Raw genomic sequence first — 18,709 nt, 5'->3', positions numbered from 1 at the left:
TATACATTTTAACAAAAACACATACGTAATTCAGTTCGACTAACAATAATACCTACTAAAACTATTAATAATAAATGTATACTAATTCCAAACGTTTCAAATATAATTTATCTGTTCTAAATAGTTTTATTAAAACAAAATATCAAACTAATGTCATATTGCAACTCAAATAGGCAGAAGTACCAAACCTTTAAAGCTTTACGTTATAGATAATAAATATGTATTAAAGTTTTATATGTAAATATAAAATATCTTAGCTATCAGGTATCGGCATCACACTGAAAATTATTAAAGCTAAAGACTTTGGTACAAGTGGTATAAAAGAAAGGGATGGTAAGAGTGGAAGGCTGTGTGTCAAACTAAATACACGGCGCAAACAAAATCATATATTTTTTGCTGGTAACCAAATATTTTTATTCGTTTCAGCATCTTTACTATTACCAGACATATTGACACTAAAATATTATTCCATTCTTCTACTCTTGAAAGATTTAAGTACTTTCGTTCTTGTTTGAATATTGAAACCGCGCAAAAAGTAAAAGTGAGCACCTAACTATTTAAATCCTAAGATTCAGAATTGAGAGGGCAAAACACTAACGAGTCCTCTGACATTAGGAATGTCTATGGGCGGCGATAAACTTAACATAAGATGAGCCTGCTACTCGTTTGCTCGAATTTTATGAAAAAAATACTGAAGTGCATGGTACAGTGCAACAAAATAACTGTGAAAAACTAAAGTTGACACATGAGAAATTACATTTTAAACGAACGCTGTTTTTTGTGATTGTTAAAATATTTTTGATGTTTATTGAAAAGCTTACTCGATTCGATTTTTATTTATAATATATTACAGTATTAAGAATTAAAAAAAATCCTTTCTATTGCCTGTCTCACAGCCTGACACTACAAAGGTTAACATTATTGTTTTAATTTCTGGTAAGTTTCGTAGTCTGTGCTTTTGTCAAATGTATTATGTAGCAAAATATAACCCAAAAGTTGAAGAATAAACTCAATTCTAAATTGTAATTGTATTTTTCATAAATTATAAATAAAAAATATATAAATACACAGTTTCTACGTGTACTAAGTGAATTAAATAGTAATTTATTGGAGACCAATCAAGTGATTAGCGCAGCCTATCTCAACACATCTGACATACTTTTGCTTAGATTTAGATTTTATATTATAAATAATGATCGTTATAACGCAGTTGTAACAATATCTTTATATATAGTTCTTATATAGGTTATTCTATTTGAGACGCCCTTTTTGTAGTAACTGTAAGTAAAAGCCGTATTTCAGTGTTACATAGCTGTACTTAACTACGTGTTTACATAACAATACAAATTATTATGTTGTATTGATCCCTATAGATTGCCTGTCTTATACCATATTAAATACACATTATCGCTACGTATGGGATATTTATCAAGCATTTCACGAGCTGTTTATCTTCAGAATTGAAAATTACTCCTTGTGTGTACTTATTTGCATGGTTTTTCCTGATACTAATTTAGTATTCTTAAACAATTCTAGTTAGGAATACCACATTTTCAGGGACTTATTTTTAGTAATATTTTATATTGTTATATTTCATATAGATAAATTTTTTTTAATGCCTGTTACAAGTTTCATTTTTATTATTTATATTATTATACATAGTTTAATTGTACTGAATTTTCAGGTATTTTGGCTACATGGAAAGATAATAAATTTCTGAATGGATCAATGTTATATGAAGTTATTGGAATTTTGAGGTAAGATTTAAACACAAAGTTTACAATTGTTTTTTAAAGGCTATTTTTTTCTTCAATAAATTTATTTTAATATTTAAAACATAAAGGTAATGTTATAGCACCAACCTGAAGCCAGACAGCTTTCATACCAGGGTTATAAAATTATTGTATATTGGATAATTACTATAATACATTAAAAAATAATATGAAAAGTGACAATTATTATATTGCAAATGTTCAACATATATATACATTGTTTTTAAACAATCGCACATATATGATAACTATTGTAATGTCGTGAACCCTGAAATGTAATGCTCAGTCTGTCTATTGTCTTACTTTTTTCACTTTTATTATTTTAAACAAGTCTTCATCACCTATGAATGCATTGTTAGGAAATATTCGTAATTGCACATGTTTGGTTTGTTTTAGGAGCTTTGTAAGCATCTGTAAGCTCGCAAATACTCTACTTAACTTATTAGTTAAACTGATAGGCAGATACAAAAATTATACAATGTTCCACAATCAATTGACACCACAGTGTCATATTGACAGACTAGTTTATGTTTTACTTACTTTCTAGCATTAAAAGATGAGTACTATACATACTGTTCCCATTTACACATTTAAAGTTGATTTGTTAGGACAAGATTAATTAAAAGGAACCCCCATTTCAGGATTTATCTGACTTATTGATTGTCCTCCTGATGATTGGCTCCACAGTTAATTCATTTAAACATAAAATTTTACAAATTTGTTTTAAACTCTTGGCACTTTTTTTTACACTTGCTGCTCAAATTTTCGCGCGGTTTCTCAAAACGGTACAATTTTGCGTCCCACAGTTCATTTCGGGGACAACGGGACGAGATTGGAAAAAGGGACAGTCCTGTTCAAAACTGGAACTGGAAAACCTGGTCACTTTAATCATAACACGGTTTTATCTAAAGAGTGTTCTCTAATGTCTTAGATCTATTCATTTATATTTCCTTTTTGGAAAGATACAAACATTAATAATATATGTATTAATGTAATTCTAATCATAAAATATTCGGACGCACATACACAATGTTAATTTCAACGATGTAAATTAGCGCGCCTTTAGTGATGTAATATGTAATATCACAATGAAAACGAGAGTTGCACGGCGACGCGAAAATATTCTTTATGCTGCACTTCGCATTCGGTTCCATTCAGCTGCGGCGGCCGTGACAGAGCGCGACGGGCGAGGGGCTGGTTACGGCAAAACTGGGTCGCTCGCGATGTGTTGACAAGTTCAAGGCCACGCCCGTAGGAGGGAGCTTCCGATCGTCCATAGATGGCGTTGTATGATTCGAAAATTTTTGCGAGCGGGGTAGAGGTGGGGTGCAGGGGACAGACAGCGGGAACGAATTTTCGGTGCAACATACGACAACGCTGCACTCGCGTGTCGAACGTCGCGACGCTTAGTGCTGTTTGCTAGACGAGATAGAGCTAGACTTAACTCAACTGATCCGGTGTTAGTAAGCCGAAATGGACTGGATGGAAATGGATGATGTGGTGCGTAAAAATTTAATTTTGTAGGCATACGGATAAAGCTTGCTCTATTTTAAATTCAGCCGGACTTGACCTTACCTAACAAAAATCTTAAAACATAGATTTTTCAAGTTTTCAATTTTAAAAACTTTTTGCTTTTCACAATTAATATTTAAATTATATAAATGACAAAAATATTTGAATTTAAATATGTATATTTATAGACGGGTCTAATTCTTATCATGTGACCTCGATATTAGCACATTAATTTTCAAGACTCACTTAATAAAAAAAAAGGACCCTATTTTTCATGATGCCCAATATCTTCTCTGTCTTCTTCTGTGTCTTCAGCTTTCTTTAGATTACGATTGAAAAATTACGTATTGAGCTACAACTATGTAACAGACATAAAGCATTCATTTAGTATTCGCAAGTGGTTAACAATCGTCCGATTGAGTTGTCAAAAATTACCTTCAAATCCTGTTTTCCATTCTAATACTCGGGCCGGTGCGGAAGTTCTTTCGAGGGACCTATTCTTTGCATATCCGATGCGGAGTGTAATAAGTAATTTAATATCCTTAAGATATTAATATTAATATAAAAATGATAATTTGCAAATCCAAAAAGGAAATCCAGAATAATGTAAAATAGAGAGCCTAAGTGTAAAAAGCAAAACGCGTGCCCGACCTACCTCAACGCTTCGCGATCGATCCGCCCGCCGTAACTTCGTCTAGCGAAGCCTAATAGGTAGGACCGTTTTTTACATTACACGAAAAGCCGTCGGTACATATCTGTTTGGCCTTCCTATGTAATGACGTCATGCTAGGCGACTATAACACTTCCACGTAAATTAGATTTTTGTTTCTAGTTTCCACATTTATATTTGAATCTGAGATGCGAAACTACATGAAAATACTCATGTTTCTTACGCTGTTTTAGGTAATATTCATAAAATCTAGTCTTTCGCTCTTTCATATATATTCTCCACCATATGATCGAAAGAGACACATGAGTATTTCGTAAAAATAGCGTAATTTTCATTTAGCCCATTAACAAAGCGCTCCAACTAATTTTGAAAGTGGTCTTATATCCATGAAATATTTTTATAAATGTTATGTTATTGACTATTAATTTATTATTAGCAGAAGCTAGCCATTGAAATATTCTAGTAAAGCATACGTTAAGGTTTCTCTCATATCTAATCTGATTTGTAGCTGCATTTTGTGATAATGAATTTTACAGACCTTGACTGCCTTGTACAATCTAAAAAAAATTATGTAAATTTCAACTAATCTCAAACCGCTGATTTGATTAGATTTCGAAAACATACCTACTCTAGACATAATTGTATACCATAAATATCATGGTTAAATTTATACGACTTTATTTAAATTATATATAAGGCTATCGTTATAAATACGTTTATCGCAATATATACCTTGGTCACGATTTAGTGTACACCACAGGCGTAATACAAAAACGTTCAGTACCGATATGAACAAGCATCCAGACTTCTAGTCTTGAGTATCGAAGGCCAGACAGGCGTTCGACTAAATACAAAAAACAGTCTAGCCTTACATTGTTCGGTTTGGGAACTGAGTCGCGAGCAGCGCCAGTGGCTTTGTTTAATAGAAGCACGATAACGGGTAATCAATAGTTTTTAGTTCTCGATCTTGTAAAATACTAACAAAATTTAATGGGAAAAATGAAACGTTATAATTTTATTTTTGCTAAATAAAATTAATTGTAATAAGCTCGCAGCTGTCTTCAACGTAGATATTATAAGGGTCACGAGATTAGATATATAACTTTGGTCACGGTCTTAAAGATATAAACAATTATTTAAATGCAGCGCTTCCGGACAAATACATTCATTACATATTCAAGAATCTAATACCTTTTTTCGAAATTTAAAAAGTAATTTGAAATGTCTATCGTTTCATGAATTTTTTTTATAAAGTCATCCATAATAGTACTTATTATTAAATTCTCAGTGAAATAAAATATGCTGGCTGGAATCGGTGATTGAATAATGTCTGCGGAATCATATTATAATTGAGACTTAAAATAGGAGTAAAAAGAGGGGAGCGGGAAATTTGGCAGTTGGCCTTGACAGTGAACTGGCGGCGCACACCAACGAGACCTTTTGTGTATTACTGACCCACACATGTTAGACGTCGCTGTTCCACGAATGGCTTCTCCCACACAACGATATTCGATTAGGGATGCTACTATACTATTTACCCAGACTAGAATTTTGACATTTATGTAACATTGACATAATAATTTATTTGCCGATGGTATAGGTAATTTGTCATAATTATAAAAAAAATATCAGTTTTTCGGTTAAAATATTCGTTCAATTAAGTTTAATAAAACTTTTGAATTATTAAAGCAATTTTTGGGTTTGTTTCCTTGACTCAGATATATTCTTATATATCCTATAAATAGTAGTTGAATTTGAAGCTAATAATAGTAGTTTGCCAACCCTATGTCCAAAACGCGAGGTTATCGCCTGTTCGCCGCCTCGTCGCCGCGTGCCTGCCCTAACACAACGTACACATAGGCAGCCTAGGCTTCGTCGATCACTAAATATTCGCTTTCAAGGCTCTGTGTTGTATGTGTTCAAGGCGTCGGCGCTCAACACAAAGGTAAACTGTTCTCTTTTTATGCTCCGGTTTCGATTAAAATACCTACATATACACATACAGCTTTTATATATTATATTACAAGAATAACACTGGTAACTGCAGTTAGATGTATAATTCAATATTCAAATTTTGGTAAAGGCAGTTTATACAATTTGCGAATTTTGGTAATTATTTGCTACATTTCTATCGTACAAAGGTTATATTAATCTTCGTAAATTAATATGCAATTAAATTGTTCATCAATCGTTACTTAAATATCGGTATATTAACAAGCAAAGTTAAGTATTTTTCTTGGCTTTTGTGTATATAAACAAATCCAACTAATAATTCTGTATACCTACATATAGTAACTACTTAGACTACATTTTTTAAGTCTATTACAAAATGTATTCAATATTAATCTTTGTCACTCATATTAATTTAGTATATTACGTTTATTACATAGTTACGGTTTACATGTTGTAATAAATACTTAGTTGTTCCGGTATCGTCATCGTTAAAGCAGTGAAAGATCTTGAAGAATCTTTTTCATTTACGAATTTTATTATAATAAGTAATTTTATTTTCAAATCAATGAGGATAGAATTCATATTAACTTCCCTCATGCAATGATGGTAAATAGCACGGACCAATTGCAGGCTTCGAAAACTGAGCTCGGCGTCGAAAAATATGTCCGTGTACATTCATTCGTTGTTACACTTCGAAGGGATATTTATAAATTGTAATTCGTACGTTGAAAGGACCAATCTGAAAGGCGGTGAGTACGTGTTGTTTGTTGGGCGGCGCGTGAGCTGGTGGGGCGAGCTGTGACTTGCGTATACGCAGTGCGTACGCGGTGCGTAACTGTCGCTATGTTTGTTTACATCGTGCTTTTAGTACAACCAGAATGTCGATTGGAAATGTCGAGTAAAACTTAACGGTTAAGTTACCAAATGAATTTAAATGGATTTGCAGTGTTGTTGTGCAATACACGGATCAAAAATGTGAGTTGGAACCTAAAATAACTCAACGTCTCTAAATAAAATGATTGCTAATTTTGAATCTGAAATAATAATTTAAGGTTCAATTCCACTAGTCGCAAAAACTATACGTATGATTAATTACAATACCTGCTCACTGTTAATTAGATTTGCAGGTTGAATGGTACCTAAGGTTATTTCCTTGACGTAAATAAAATGAATTCAAATTTCTATTTTTAGTTATAAAATTAAGTTAATTAATTAACTTAAAGGAACATGAATTGCCCGTCCTTGCATATTTATTACATTTTTATAAATAAATGTTTGCTTGATTTACCTACATAATACATTATTCTAATAATATAAGAGATATGCAGCACAATTTCCTTTAAACGAAGTCAGTGAATTTATGTATTTATCTCCGATGCGACAAGCGCGTTGCGTACCTACTTGCTGTAACACTTTCATTGACCCTTCAGTTACGTAATGGTACTACGTAATCATTTTATCGTCTTAACCGTAAGCCCACGTGGATTTGACAAGTCTTATATATGTCGTTTATTGTCAATTATATTTGTTATTTAAATCAATGTAGATTATATAATACCTACGCCCATATTGTACCCATCCCAAAATTGAGCTGTAAAGATAAATTTTGCCTTTTGAGGAAAATTAGGTTTTGGATAGAAAGGCGTAGTTTTCCGCGGCGCAGGCCTTGGTATAGGTCGGGCGCGATGTCATCGGCCGCACAATGTCACCCGGCGATCCGCTCTACTCCTCACCGCCCAGTTCGCGTCTGCGTGATTGAACCGAGAATTTGGAACAATATCTCTATAGAGCGGCGTTCGATTTAACATTGCAGAATTTTATAGATTTTTTTGTAAAAAATCACGATAAGTTGTTATGTTACTATTGTATTTAATATATAGGTACACTACGTCCGACGGCGTTCAGACCTCCTCCAAATGTAGTAATTCTCTTTATATTATTTAGTACTTTACCTGTTAGAATTATTGGACACAATAGTTAGGAACAAGGCAAGACTTTCGTGCTTTAAGCACGTTTCTGAGAAATGTAGCTAAGTGGACAATTAGGTAGAGATTGAGGTAGGTCCTAGTTTAGTTTGTAAGTTGGCTGTTTTGGTGTGTCCGCGTGGTGATATTGGGCGATGTCGGTCGTTGACACCGCGCTATCTGAATTATTAAGCCCCGACTCAATGTCGGCACAATGTCGAATCGCTAGAGTTCACAGACCGGTGCGGGCCTTACCGACCGCCTTGATCTAGCTCAATATTATCGCTCGCTACTCAGGATTTTTGTCATAGTTAATTACATATAAGATTATATTTTGAAAGGTCAAATAGACTCAATAAAATATTTAAGAATAGAGGACAAACCTGCTAGGAAAATCTTGAGCTCATCATCTCCACTTGACACATTCGTATCATACTATAATTTGAAATGTTTTATTTGGATTCTTTTAATGTGTAACTACCAAGTCTCGTTGGCTCCTCTTGGTAGAACCTACTGTCGGTGGCAACTAAATAATTTACCCAAGTTTGAACTTCGTATATTAATTTTTCGCTATTTCTGATAAGTTGAGTTTAGGTAGGTAGTACGCGAATATAACCCAAATTTTAAAATGTTTAAATTTGTCTATGTATTCCACATTTCGACAATTATATGCAGCTACAAGCTTTATTGCAGTGAACATAGTAAAAAACGTATGTAAATCACCATCTCGCTTTAAGCACCTCCCATCCTCTTACGTTATCTAGACATGTAATTTTATAATGCCTTTTTGAAATAAGTTAAAGGTCGAAAATTTTCATTTACCGTTAACAAATATCCCGCAGTCGGTTTGTGGGCTGCGACCATTCTGCGACAGTGGGTCGGCTCTTCGGCGCACGGAACCACGGTCAAGGCCGCTGTCTAGACACCCCCTTCTACCCTCCCCTCCTACGCTGCCTTTGCACCCCACCCCTAGCCGAATCTCCCCTTTATTTTTATATCGCCAGCCCTCGTCGAATTTTGCCTGGGTTTCGCTTTGTAGGCTGACAGACCTGACCTACACATATATAATGCTTAGTTATCTAACGCTAATTAGCTTGGCCCGATTTACTGAGGACGTCAGCTTATAAAGTGTTAATATAATAACATTTTTCGCTCACGTACCTGTCAAATATCCTCTTTAGTCTAGACTTCAGGATGGCCTTCAGGTAGACATTGATATATTATTATGCAAACCCATAATTAAGTACACTTTGGAGGTTAGGTCGGACAATTTGATCGCTGATGTGTTGCAAGTTTGAAGTTTTAGTGTTTTATTACTCAGCATCTCAATAAAGAAACTTGCTGTTATGTTAAAAATATCTAGCACAGTAGGTGTGGGTCGTATTTACTGTATGAACAAGAATAACATTCTTCCGGAGAACGCAGTTTCGGTAATTTGGCTCTGGTAATTGTTTTGTTTGTGTCACTAGCTTTTTTATTTTGAATAAAAATTCTAATGATGACTATTTTCATTACTTTTTATTCGTCAAACACCTGCTAATACCTATTTTTAGGTAGGTGTGAGATATTTGTTATACAATATACATTCAATAGGATTTCTACGCAGTCTAAATCTAAATCCAGTTCAAGCCTTTACGTGTTCAAATCACTGATTTGACTGATACAAGTAAAGATCGAATGTGTAATTTGTTACTAAGAGATTATAGTTGCGAACCGATTGAACGTAGTGAACAGCCGGCTGTCTGTGAATAGCTAATGTACTGACCTTGGTCAATACCGGGACCACACGCAAATGTGCCGGTTTTGATTTTTTTTACTTAAATAACATGCCAATCAAACGCAATCGTTGCACTCATTTCGAGAATAGCTTAGGTAATAGTGTCTGGTTTAAAATGTAATATGAGTAATTTTAAAATTGGGTCAATAGTTTCTGATGTATTTGTAAAGAGAATTTTGTAATATACCTACCATTCAAATTGATTGTACAATTTTTTAAGTTTAGAAAATGATATGTCTGCCCTTTGTTTTTAAGTGGCAGAGATATTGTAGTGAGTTTGAAACGATCTGGATGCTTTTTAGGACCGCCCATCCGAGTAGGTATAGCAAGGACATTTTGTTAGCCATAAGGAATCCATGTAGATCCTTTGTTGTCCTTTCGTCTGTATTTGCTATGTTATATAGAAAAATAATATTATTAGTACATGTTGTGTTTGAACCACGTCCGTGTCAAATTATCGGGTTCAGATGTTAGTTTGTGTTTATGGTACTTTTAGGTAAATTTAATATCATTCTATTATTAAATAACCCAATAAGTTAATTACTAAAACTCAATTGACGTTAAACGAGAAATTTTATTTATAAACACTATAAAAATCTTAAATATTTTGCAATGAATCCACAAAAGGTCTGTCTAAATCAATTTGTCAAAAGTTGCACCGTGGCAAATTACAGCATACAAAAAGTATAACCTGTCGGTTCTGTAATTAGCAATTATGTTCCCCGAATATAACTTTAATATTTTATAAAGGTGTTTTGATTTTGGGCTTTATATAATACATACGCATAAGCGTATGTCGATATTAACGATATTATTTTAAGTATTCGTATGCAATGCCTTGTCAATGCCCAAGATTGTCGTTAGCAAAGAAGTCTAAATGGCTACCCGACATGGTAACTGTATGTTAATTTTTCGCCTACATTTTACTTCATTACTACCAAGAAAAAATACGCGATAACGCATGGAAAAATACAGCGAGCACATTGAAAATGCAACATAATTGTAATGTTGAGGTAGGTTTAGGATTTTCATAAATATGCTGATATTTTTCTATCAATCTTACCTTTTTTACTTACGTCATAATTCTTTTGATAAAACAAAGCTTATTAGATTGACTTTGTTTTGCGTTACCAAGGTATTTATAGCACGCTCATAACACTATGTTTGCTATGATGATGTCATCTTATAATAAAAAGTACACGTAGCGTACATTACAGAATTTTTTTTTCGGTGACTTACATTCATATTCATCTTGGTAACAAGAACCTACATAGAATATGTTTTATTTATTATCGAAATGTACGTGGCCCTGGACTGATAAGCGTTTCATTTGTTCACTGATATTTGGCTGGCAAAAAGTAGCTCAGGCGGGTGGCCTTGAATATAATCGCGTAAGCATGCGATTTTCGGCGTTGTGGCACGAATAGATATTCATAATAACAATTGCGCCAGTTCATCGACCGTGCGCCCGTGGAGTCACCTTCGATATGCGTAGATAAATGGCAATTTGATTGCGTCCTCCAAACCGCTATCTGCTTGCAGCCTCACTGTCGGATGTTAGGGTAGGCGTAGCACGTTGTCGCGGGCAATTTGTTACGGTAGGCCTAACGTGTTACGTTGCTTCAATCTAATTTACGTAGCAGCATGACGTCCTAAGTTATTGGAGACTTTTAAATTACATGTACATATTTCAAATACTTGTAATTTGAAAGTTATATTCGTATATTAAATATATATCTATATTAATTTATAAAATGTTAAATATACGTAAAACAAAATCTTGGCGATTAAAGAAGAGTGGCGGAGTGCTTATTGCCAGTTTTTCTCTTCCGTTCTACGCCCTTGCTTTGAGAACTGGCAGTAAATGTAAAATTAGGAACATTTCATATATATTTCGTTTAAGACGTTCATAAGTGTACATTGTGTTACCTATATGAATAAATGATTTTAAGTTTTGAATAGAAAAGGCATAAAAATAGTGTTATAGATAAAAAATCCGTACAATTCATCGGGTATCATGACAGTAACAATGTAGGCGACGTGATATATTATGGTGATGCAATCTAACACATATTTTCCTTTTTGACAAGTAGGATATTGTCGACAGTGTCGTAGAATATAGAAAATATCTAAGAAGAAAATAATGTTAAACGCTCTATTTCAGAGGAAGTAAGTGTCTCTCCTTAGTAATATCGTAATACTTTTTATCAGGCTTCTTTTGCCTACAGAGAGACTCCAATGTTAGCTATTTTTAATCTTATTGGTTGCGTCACGAAAATTTTTATCACCCGGCAAAGTCATTAGGTCGATGAACTTGCATCCTTGGCTTGTCCAAGATAATAATTTTATTTTTGACTTTCGATAAAAACATAAGTTGAGCATTGCAAAACTTTAACCAAACATTTTGCTTTTATTCTCAAATGCAGCATCTATGTATGTTTTCAAATTGTGTTTTTAGATTTAAAAAGGTTAATATACGTTTGTCCTGTTTTTAAAAAACACATTTGCAAAGTTTAATTTCTTGAGTGACGGTTATGTTTAAATTTGCGTATTGGTTCAATTTATTATCGAGGTCAAAAGTTATCGAAACGAGCGAATTATATTCTAAACATTTAAATTATATATTTACTAAATATTTTGTGTTTATATTAAAATATATAGCAATAGGTTAGGGAAATGGGCCGGTATTATTGTTAGGTACCTAAGAAATATATTTTCTAGTTTCCTAAGTGTGTTTTTTTATATAATTTGCGATTTTTAATGAATCTTCAAGAAACATTCACATAGCTGGCATGAGTTTCCTCGTACTTCCTCTTTACTTTGGTAATAATAATAAAAATCTGATTATCTATATTTTTAAAACAGAATTAAGATTAAGATGTGAAATTTCAGGTGCAGATGATGTCTGCGGTAAGTGGTCAGGAGGCAATAATCCGCCGTGTTAAACAAGAAGTGGAGCCCCCGCCGCACTACTCCTCGCCTGACCAATTAAGGCAGATGCCGCTGATGCAGCCGTGTGATGTAAGTTACGATATAGTAATGGTACTATACAATTTGTATAAAATGTACTATGTAATCACATCTGTGTTCTAATTGCCTAAATAAGCAAAAATATGGTTAGTTTTCTGATATAGGCCTTTGTAGCACTTTGGCTTAAAGCTCTAATGTGTTGGGACTGATTAATCATGCTAGGCATTAATTGGTTAAAGTATGTTTTGTGTCGTGTGTTTCAAGAGTGATAAGGACAAATTATTAATGCTATTTGACGCTTAACGTTCGTTTATGAATAAGTAGGTTAGACGGCAAATATATTATGTATAAGTAAATTTATAACTACGCAACGGTTATATTGATAAGAAAAGTATCGTTTCATTCAAGTACCCTGAAGTTGCAACTGACATTTACATTTCTAATATAGAATATATTATTTCACTTATTTCCTTAAACATTAATAATGGAATAGTTGAAGAGTTATGAAGATGACATTCGTTTATATTCTGTTCATCTGCAGTAAAGGGGATACGGTATACATGTCAAAGAAAATAAAACTGTGAATACTGTATATTTTATTTGTTATGATCACTAATAAATAAACGTTATGTACTTCGATTTCGTCATTTGTATTAGATAATTAGTAATAAATATGAAAGTCATATATAATAATCTGCAAATATACTGAGAATTGCTCAATGCGTATTCACAGCTGGATTTAGAGCCAAAAGAGGAGTTAAAGTTCTGCGTATCTCCCGGTTCTGGAAGTATAGTCGGAAACACCAGCCCTGAGCAGCAGCATTGCTCATCGACAACTGCTGCCGCTACCAGCGGAGCAAGGGATGAAGATGCACCACGTAGAGTCTGTCTGGTCTGCGGCGACGTTGCCTCGGGTTTTCACTATGGCGTTGCGAGCTGCGAAGCGTGCAAAGCCTTTTTCAAAAGGACTATTCAGGTTCGTATTCGGTTTATCACCCCAACCACTTTCCCGGAAACAGTTATTTAAAAAAAACGAAAAAATCCAAAATAAATCTAACTTAACCTGACCAAAAAATAGATAATAATAGGTTTTTTGGACAGCTCTGACACTACGGATTTAAAATAACACTCTAGGTAGAACATACTACTAAGACATCAGTTGAGGTTGACTGAATCGATATTGTCATAAATGCGGACCTAACTTAACCAAGATCTAGTTTACATTTAGTAAATACTAACTAATAGTGCTATAAAACAATTACCTCGATGGTAAAATATATCCAAGTTTACAAAAATCCAAATAAAATAAACGCAGAAGCACATTCACGTAAACTTGAAAGTAAGGTATTGAAACTGTGAAGATTTTGATGACATTCACAATGGCGGTTAGCGTTTCGTTTCACATACTATAATAATTAAGAATATTGTAAAATGAACGTTTCGTTTAACGAATTTCAATACAATACTCAAAATTATATTTAATTTTTTTTATACTTAGACGCAAGTCCGGCAGCCAAAATTAAGATTCTAATTAAGGTCACCCGATGTACTTACATAATCAGTATCATCACATTCAGGCGACGTATTTCTAAATCCCACCCAAAATGTATAATTTACCCGTAGCATTATATATACGTTCACGTTACCAGTTCTCTTTCTGTACAGGCTCTAACTTAAAATCTCTTGTATGGCACTTTAAACTACTGTGTAATAATTCTGACTATAAATATTATTAATGTAAGAGTGAGCTAAAACAATTGTCTATTGTCAAGTACACTGTAATTCAAACAATAAATCTATAGGGTCCAAAAACCTAAGTCGGATATTTAAATATAGTAGTAGCAACTTTTCCCTTTCTATGTTACTTCTAACAATAAATCAATCTAAAACTAGATTTTTTCGACATTATAGGGGAATATAGAATACACATGTCCGGCGGCGAACGAGTGCGAAATAAACAAACGCAGACGGAAGGCGTGTCAAGCGTGCCGGTTCCGCAAATGTCTGCGCACGGGCATGTTACGGGAGGGTGTGAGGTTGGACCGCGTGCGCGGAGGAAGGCAGAAGTACCGACGTGGACCTGACCAGCCTACTCCAAACCAACCTAGGCCACAACTTGATGATATCAAGGTATTTAAAATTGTGTTGTTTTCTAAATATAACCGTTTTATTAAGGAAAAAATAATCAGAATAATCAGGCCAAAATACCTTAAAAACGGCATTTAAAACGTGAAACGTAATCAAGTTCACTTTGTGTTTAAAGATACAAAACATCATTTGTATTGTTACGCTAACTTGATTTTAGGTGTTAGAAGCGCTAATATCTTACGAGCCGGAGTTGTATACGTCGGCGCCGCAGTCCGCGGCCGTGACGGATCCGGCGGCGCGATCGTTAGCCGTGCTCGCAGACTTGTACGACAGAGAATTAGTAGGCGTCATTGGCTGGGCCAAACAGATACCCGGATTCACTGAACTTACCCTCAATGATCAGGTACACATGTCTTTTCATTCTCAGTTTAGAGAAATATTCAGTTTTTTTAAAGATACATTTTTTTATATGTGAAGCGCCTCAATTATTCCAGCTCGTATTGAGTTTAGCATTTACTTCATCAACTCATAACATTTTAGTTATTTATTATTAACATTTATTGTAGACGAGAGTATACCAAATTTTTGTCAATAAAAAGTAGACTGACATTGACATGACAAAATAATGTACACTTTTGTATTAAATTTGTGTTTTTAGGCAAGAATCAGAGACGAATTTCCTTTATGTACGTTTGTACGCAGTAACATAATATTTTTGCAAGTGGTATTTTTTATTATTTATTTGAATCTTCGAATATTCTACCTCTTCCATTATGTTTAACAGATGCGGCTGCTACAAAGCACATGGGCGGAGATGCTCAGTTTAATGTTGGCATATAGGTCCATGTCGTGTGGGAGCGCCTTGCGTCTGCGTTTCGCTAACGATTTCACGCTTGATGAGCAACAGGCGAGGGAAATTGGTGCACACGATCTCTTCTTACAGGTATTTCAATTTCCTTTCATTGTACAAGAACTACCAAATTACATTTTTTGTTATTATATTTGTGAAAGCAATGTATAGTATATAAATTGATAGTGTATTTATAATATTTTACGAAATCTTTTGTAATTTGATTTTTTGAGACACGTTTTATATAAAATAAGAAAATGTGTTTCAGATATCGGGCGTAGTTCGTCGCCTAGAGCGTGCTGCTGCGCAGCGTGAGGAGTGTTACTTGCTGAAGGCGTTAGCTTTGGCCAACAGCGAGGCGCGTCTCGACGAACACGCGGCTTTGCGTCGCTTCCGAGATTCCATACTTGCCGCTCTCAACGATGCCGTCTCGGCCCTCAGGTGAATGTTTTTTCTTATTAAAAAATATACGATAATGTTATCCCTTTGCTTATATACAAAAAACACGCTCAATTACTTCATACACTCGTTCAAATTTTCTTACAAAACCCAGTGTCTAAACGTAAATTGTAAAATACTGATCTTAACTCATGTGCTTTATCCTCACTGTAGTCATTCTTTTTAAGCTTGCTTACCTTCCATGGGTAGTTCCGAACCATCCAACCAAACCCATCCTTAGTCCATATTATAAAATGCATCATCCCTCGAAAATTTTCGGCTTGCTGTCTCGAATCAGACAGACACTTTAGTTTTATATGCCGAATGTAAATTTTAACAAGTCCCGACTGTATGAAATCTTAAATTTTTTTTTATTTTGTATGCAGAATTGTTATATTTGATAATTTGAATATCAATTCCTAGGCCCTGCGATGCAAACGGCGCCTTACAGCAGTTATTGCTCGTGCTCCCAGCCTTACGTCTCGCGGACGTAGCGGTTAGACGCTTTTGGACGGCCGTACATCGCGATAGACGTACGCCTATGAACAAACTCTTCATTGAAATGCTCGAGGCGTGTCTGCGGTAGGTTGGATTAAGATAATCTTGGTGATGCAGGCTCACTTTCCAGTTTTAAACGGTTAGTGGATGATAGAAATGAAGATTGCGTCGGAGATTATCGAAGCGGAACCGCGCGGGCTTTCCTACCGAGCGAAGACACGTAACATTGTATGGGGCTGTATTTTACCAATAGATTTTCTTATAAAGCGAAATTTATTTTAATGATCTCAAACTTATCGTGTCTGGATGGCGTTACATTTATCACGAATTGTGTATTGATCATTCAAGCCATACAATGAGTCGTGTCGAGATTTTTTGTAAGAATTTCTGTATATAATGTCTGGTTTGTGGAGACGCGATATAAGTAGCATTTAACGCTTTGTATCATAATCCGAGAACAATATTACACTAATAATGTAATATTCAACCTTTAGTGTGATGAGCGAATTGGGAATGTGAATAAATACCAGATGAGAAAGTTAAACGAATACAAACCGTTCCGAATGATTGATTGATCAACATCACTTTAACACGTTGACACGTCATATTACGTCCGTTTGCCCGATTATAATGAGACTTTTGGTTTAGTCGTACGTTTAACTTTCACTCTTGGTACGGATATTATGGCTGTGAAAGGATTGTTAGAAACATTATGTGTTGATAATATCGCGTCCCCACACCGTTAATGTACAAAATGAACGAATGTAGTACAAAACTTGTTACTATTTTTGTATAATATTAAAATATACGTAGTTTTTTAGTACTGTGCGAGGTTGAGATTAATGGTCGGTTAGAGGAATCGGTGTTGTTAGTTATAATTGTTATTTTTTTCTCTAATTGTTTCCTGAATGACGTTCATGTTGTAGATGGTTGGTTTCATTAATAAGTTAATGCCTGTTTCTTTGTGTATGTTAAGGAACTGGGTGTTAAATTTAATGAGCATTTATCTTTTAAACTCAACTTCTGTGCTCGACCAACGTGAAATACATTTATCTGAATGAATCAGTGTGATTTCAATGTTTGCTTAGATTATATCGCCAAATGATCACTGATTTATTGACTATAGCGCCACCTTTTAGACTGCTCTGAGAACTCACCTAGACTAGTTATTAAGAAAGATATATCGATACATTGTACTCCGAGATTTGTTATTTACGATTTTATTTCCGAATTAAGAGAATAGTAACCATGGTAACAAATATTTTGCTAACTTTAGTGAGCGTTTTTTTATGAAACGTCCTTATGGCCGTGAAAGTTTCCAGAGTAGTCTAGTTATATATATTTTTACAATGATTGTTACAGATTTATTTAAATAAATTACCTATTTATACAGCTGTTCCACATATACCATATATATTTCCCCATGAATCATGCCATGATAAATTTTATGTATCTATAAATGTTAAATGTAATTATGAATGCTATGTTAATGGTGGAACAGTATTATGATATAAAATACCTCAGCTATCTGTTACCATAGACAAATGTCAGGACCATAGAAGTTTACCGCGAATCGACGAAATGGGATCTGAGTTTCGCTTTATTTAGTTAAGGGTTATTTTCTTGAGAAAATTTGGTTAATTGTGTCTTTTTATAATGCATATGTACTAATCGTAGATTGAGAATATAAAAAATGTTGCTACTTAAAAATAAATAATCACAGTAACATTTACCAATTAGTTCCGCCATAAGAGCGAATCGAAAACTTTATTTTCTCCTAGTAAGTGGATTAATTGTGGAATAATTTTAAGTTTTTATTAATAATCAGGCAGATGTAAGATGCTGTGTTCTTCAATACAAAATCTAATGCACCACTTGATAACAATTGGATTGTTTTTTGGTAAAATTTAAATTAACAAAGCCGTTAAAACAAAGTTTTTCGGTTTGAATTCCCAGTGTCTTTTAGTTTATTGCTATGTTAAGATTGATGTATTACATGTTAAAGACTATGTTGGAGCGATGTAGGCGGGTGTGATATTTGTACAAATAATGAGTTGTGCCAGAGTAGATTAATTTCATTGTACGGTAAAAACTTTTATTATCTTTTAAAAAGTCATTCAAACGATGCAATATTTCAGAATGAATTTACAATTATTATTATTTCGGGTCTGGAAAATTATGTGGAATAAATTATTAATTCACTCTGATGTTTTTATT

At 34.1% G+C, this 18,709-nt stretch overlaps 1 protein-coding gene across 3 annotated transcripts; it reads left to right on the top strand.

Annotated features, from left to right (window-relative positions):
* Positions 1-961: 961 nt before the first annotated feature.
* On the top strand, positions 962-18,691 carry LOC123715902 (steroid hormone receptor ERR2-like). Of its 3 annotated transcripts, none has more exons than XM_045671263.1 (9): positions 962-1,280; positions 1,685-1,757; positions 12,541-12,669; positions 13,352-13,594; positions 14,530-14,748; positions 14,924-15,109; positions 15,491-15,649; positions 15,825-15,997; positions 16,418-18,691. In XM_045671263.1, exons 3-9 carry the CDS (start codon positions 12,547-12,549, stop codon positions 16,578-16,580), a joined length of 1,266 nt encoding a protein of 421 aa, XP_045527219.1. In that variant the 5' UTR covers positions 962-1,280; positions 1,685-1,757; positions 12,541-12,546; the 3' UTR covers positions 16,581-18,691. The 3 variants fall into 3 exon arrangements, with proteins under 3 accessions (XP_045527219.1, XP_045527220.1, XP_045527218.1); XM_045671264.1 differs by having other exon boundaries at positions 980-1,022; XM_045671262.1 differs by lacking the exons at positions 962-1,280; positions 1,685-1,757 and adding an exon at positions 3,144-3,272.
* Positions 18,692-18,709: the final 18 nt, after the last annotated feature.

Source organism: Pieris brassicae, chromosome 11 (genome assembly GCF_905147105.1).
Source record: "Pieris brassicae chromosome 11, ilPieBrab1.1, whole genome shotgun sequence".
In the NCBI taxonomy this organism is placed as follows: Eukaryota; Metazoa; Arthropoda; class Insecta; order Lepidoptera; family Pieridae; genus Pieris; species Pieris brassicae.
This window is presented reverse-complemented; position numbering and strand designations above follow the sequence as displayed.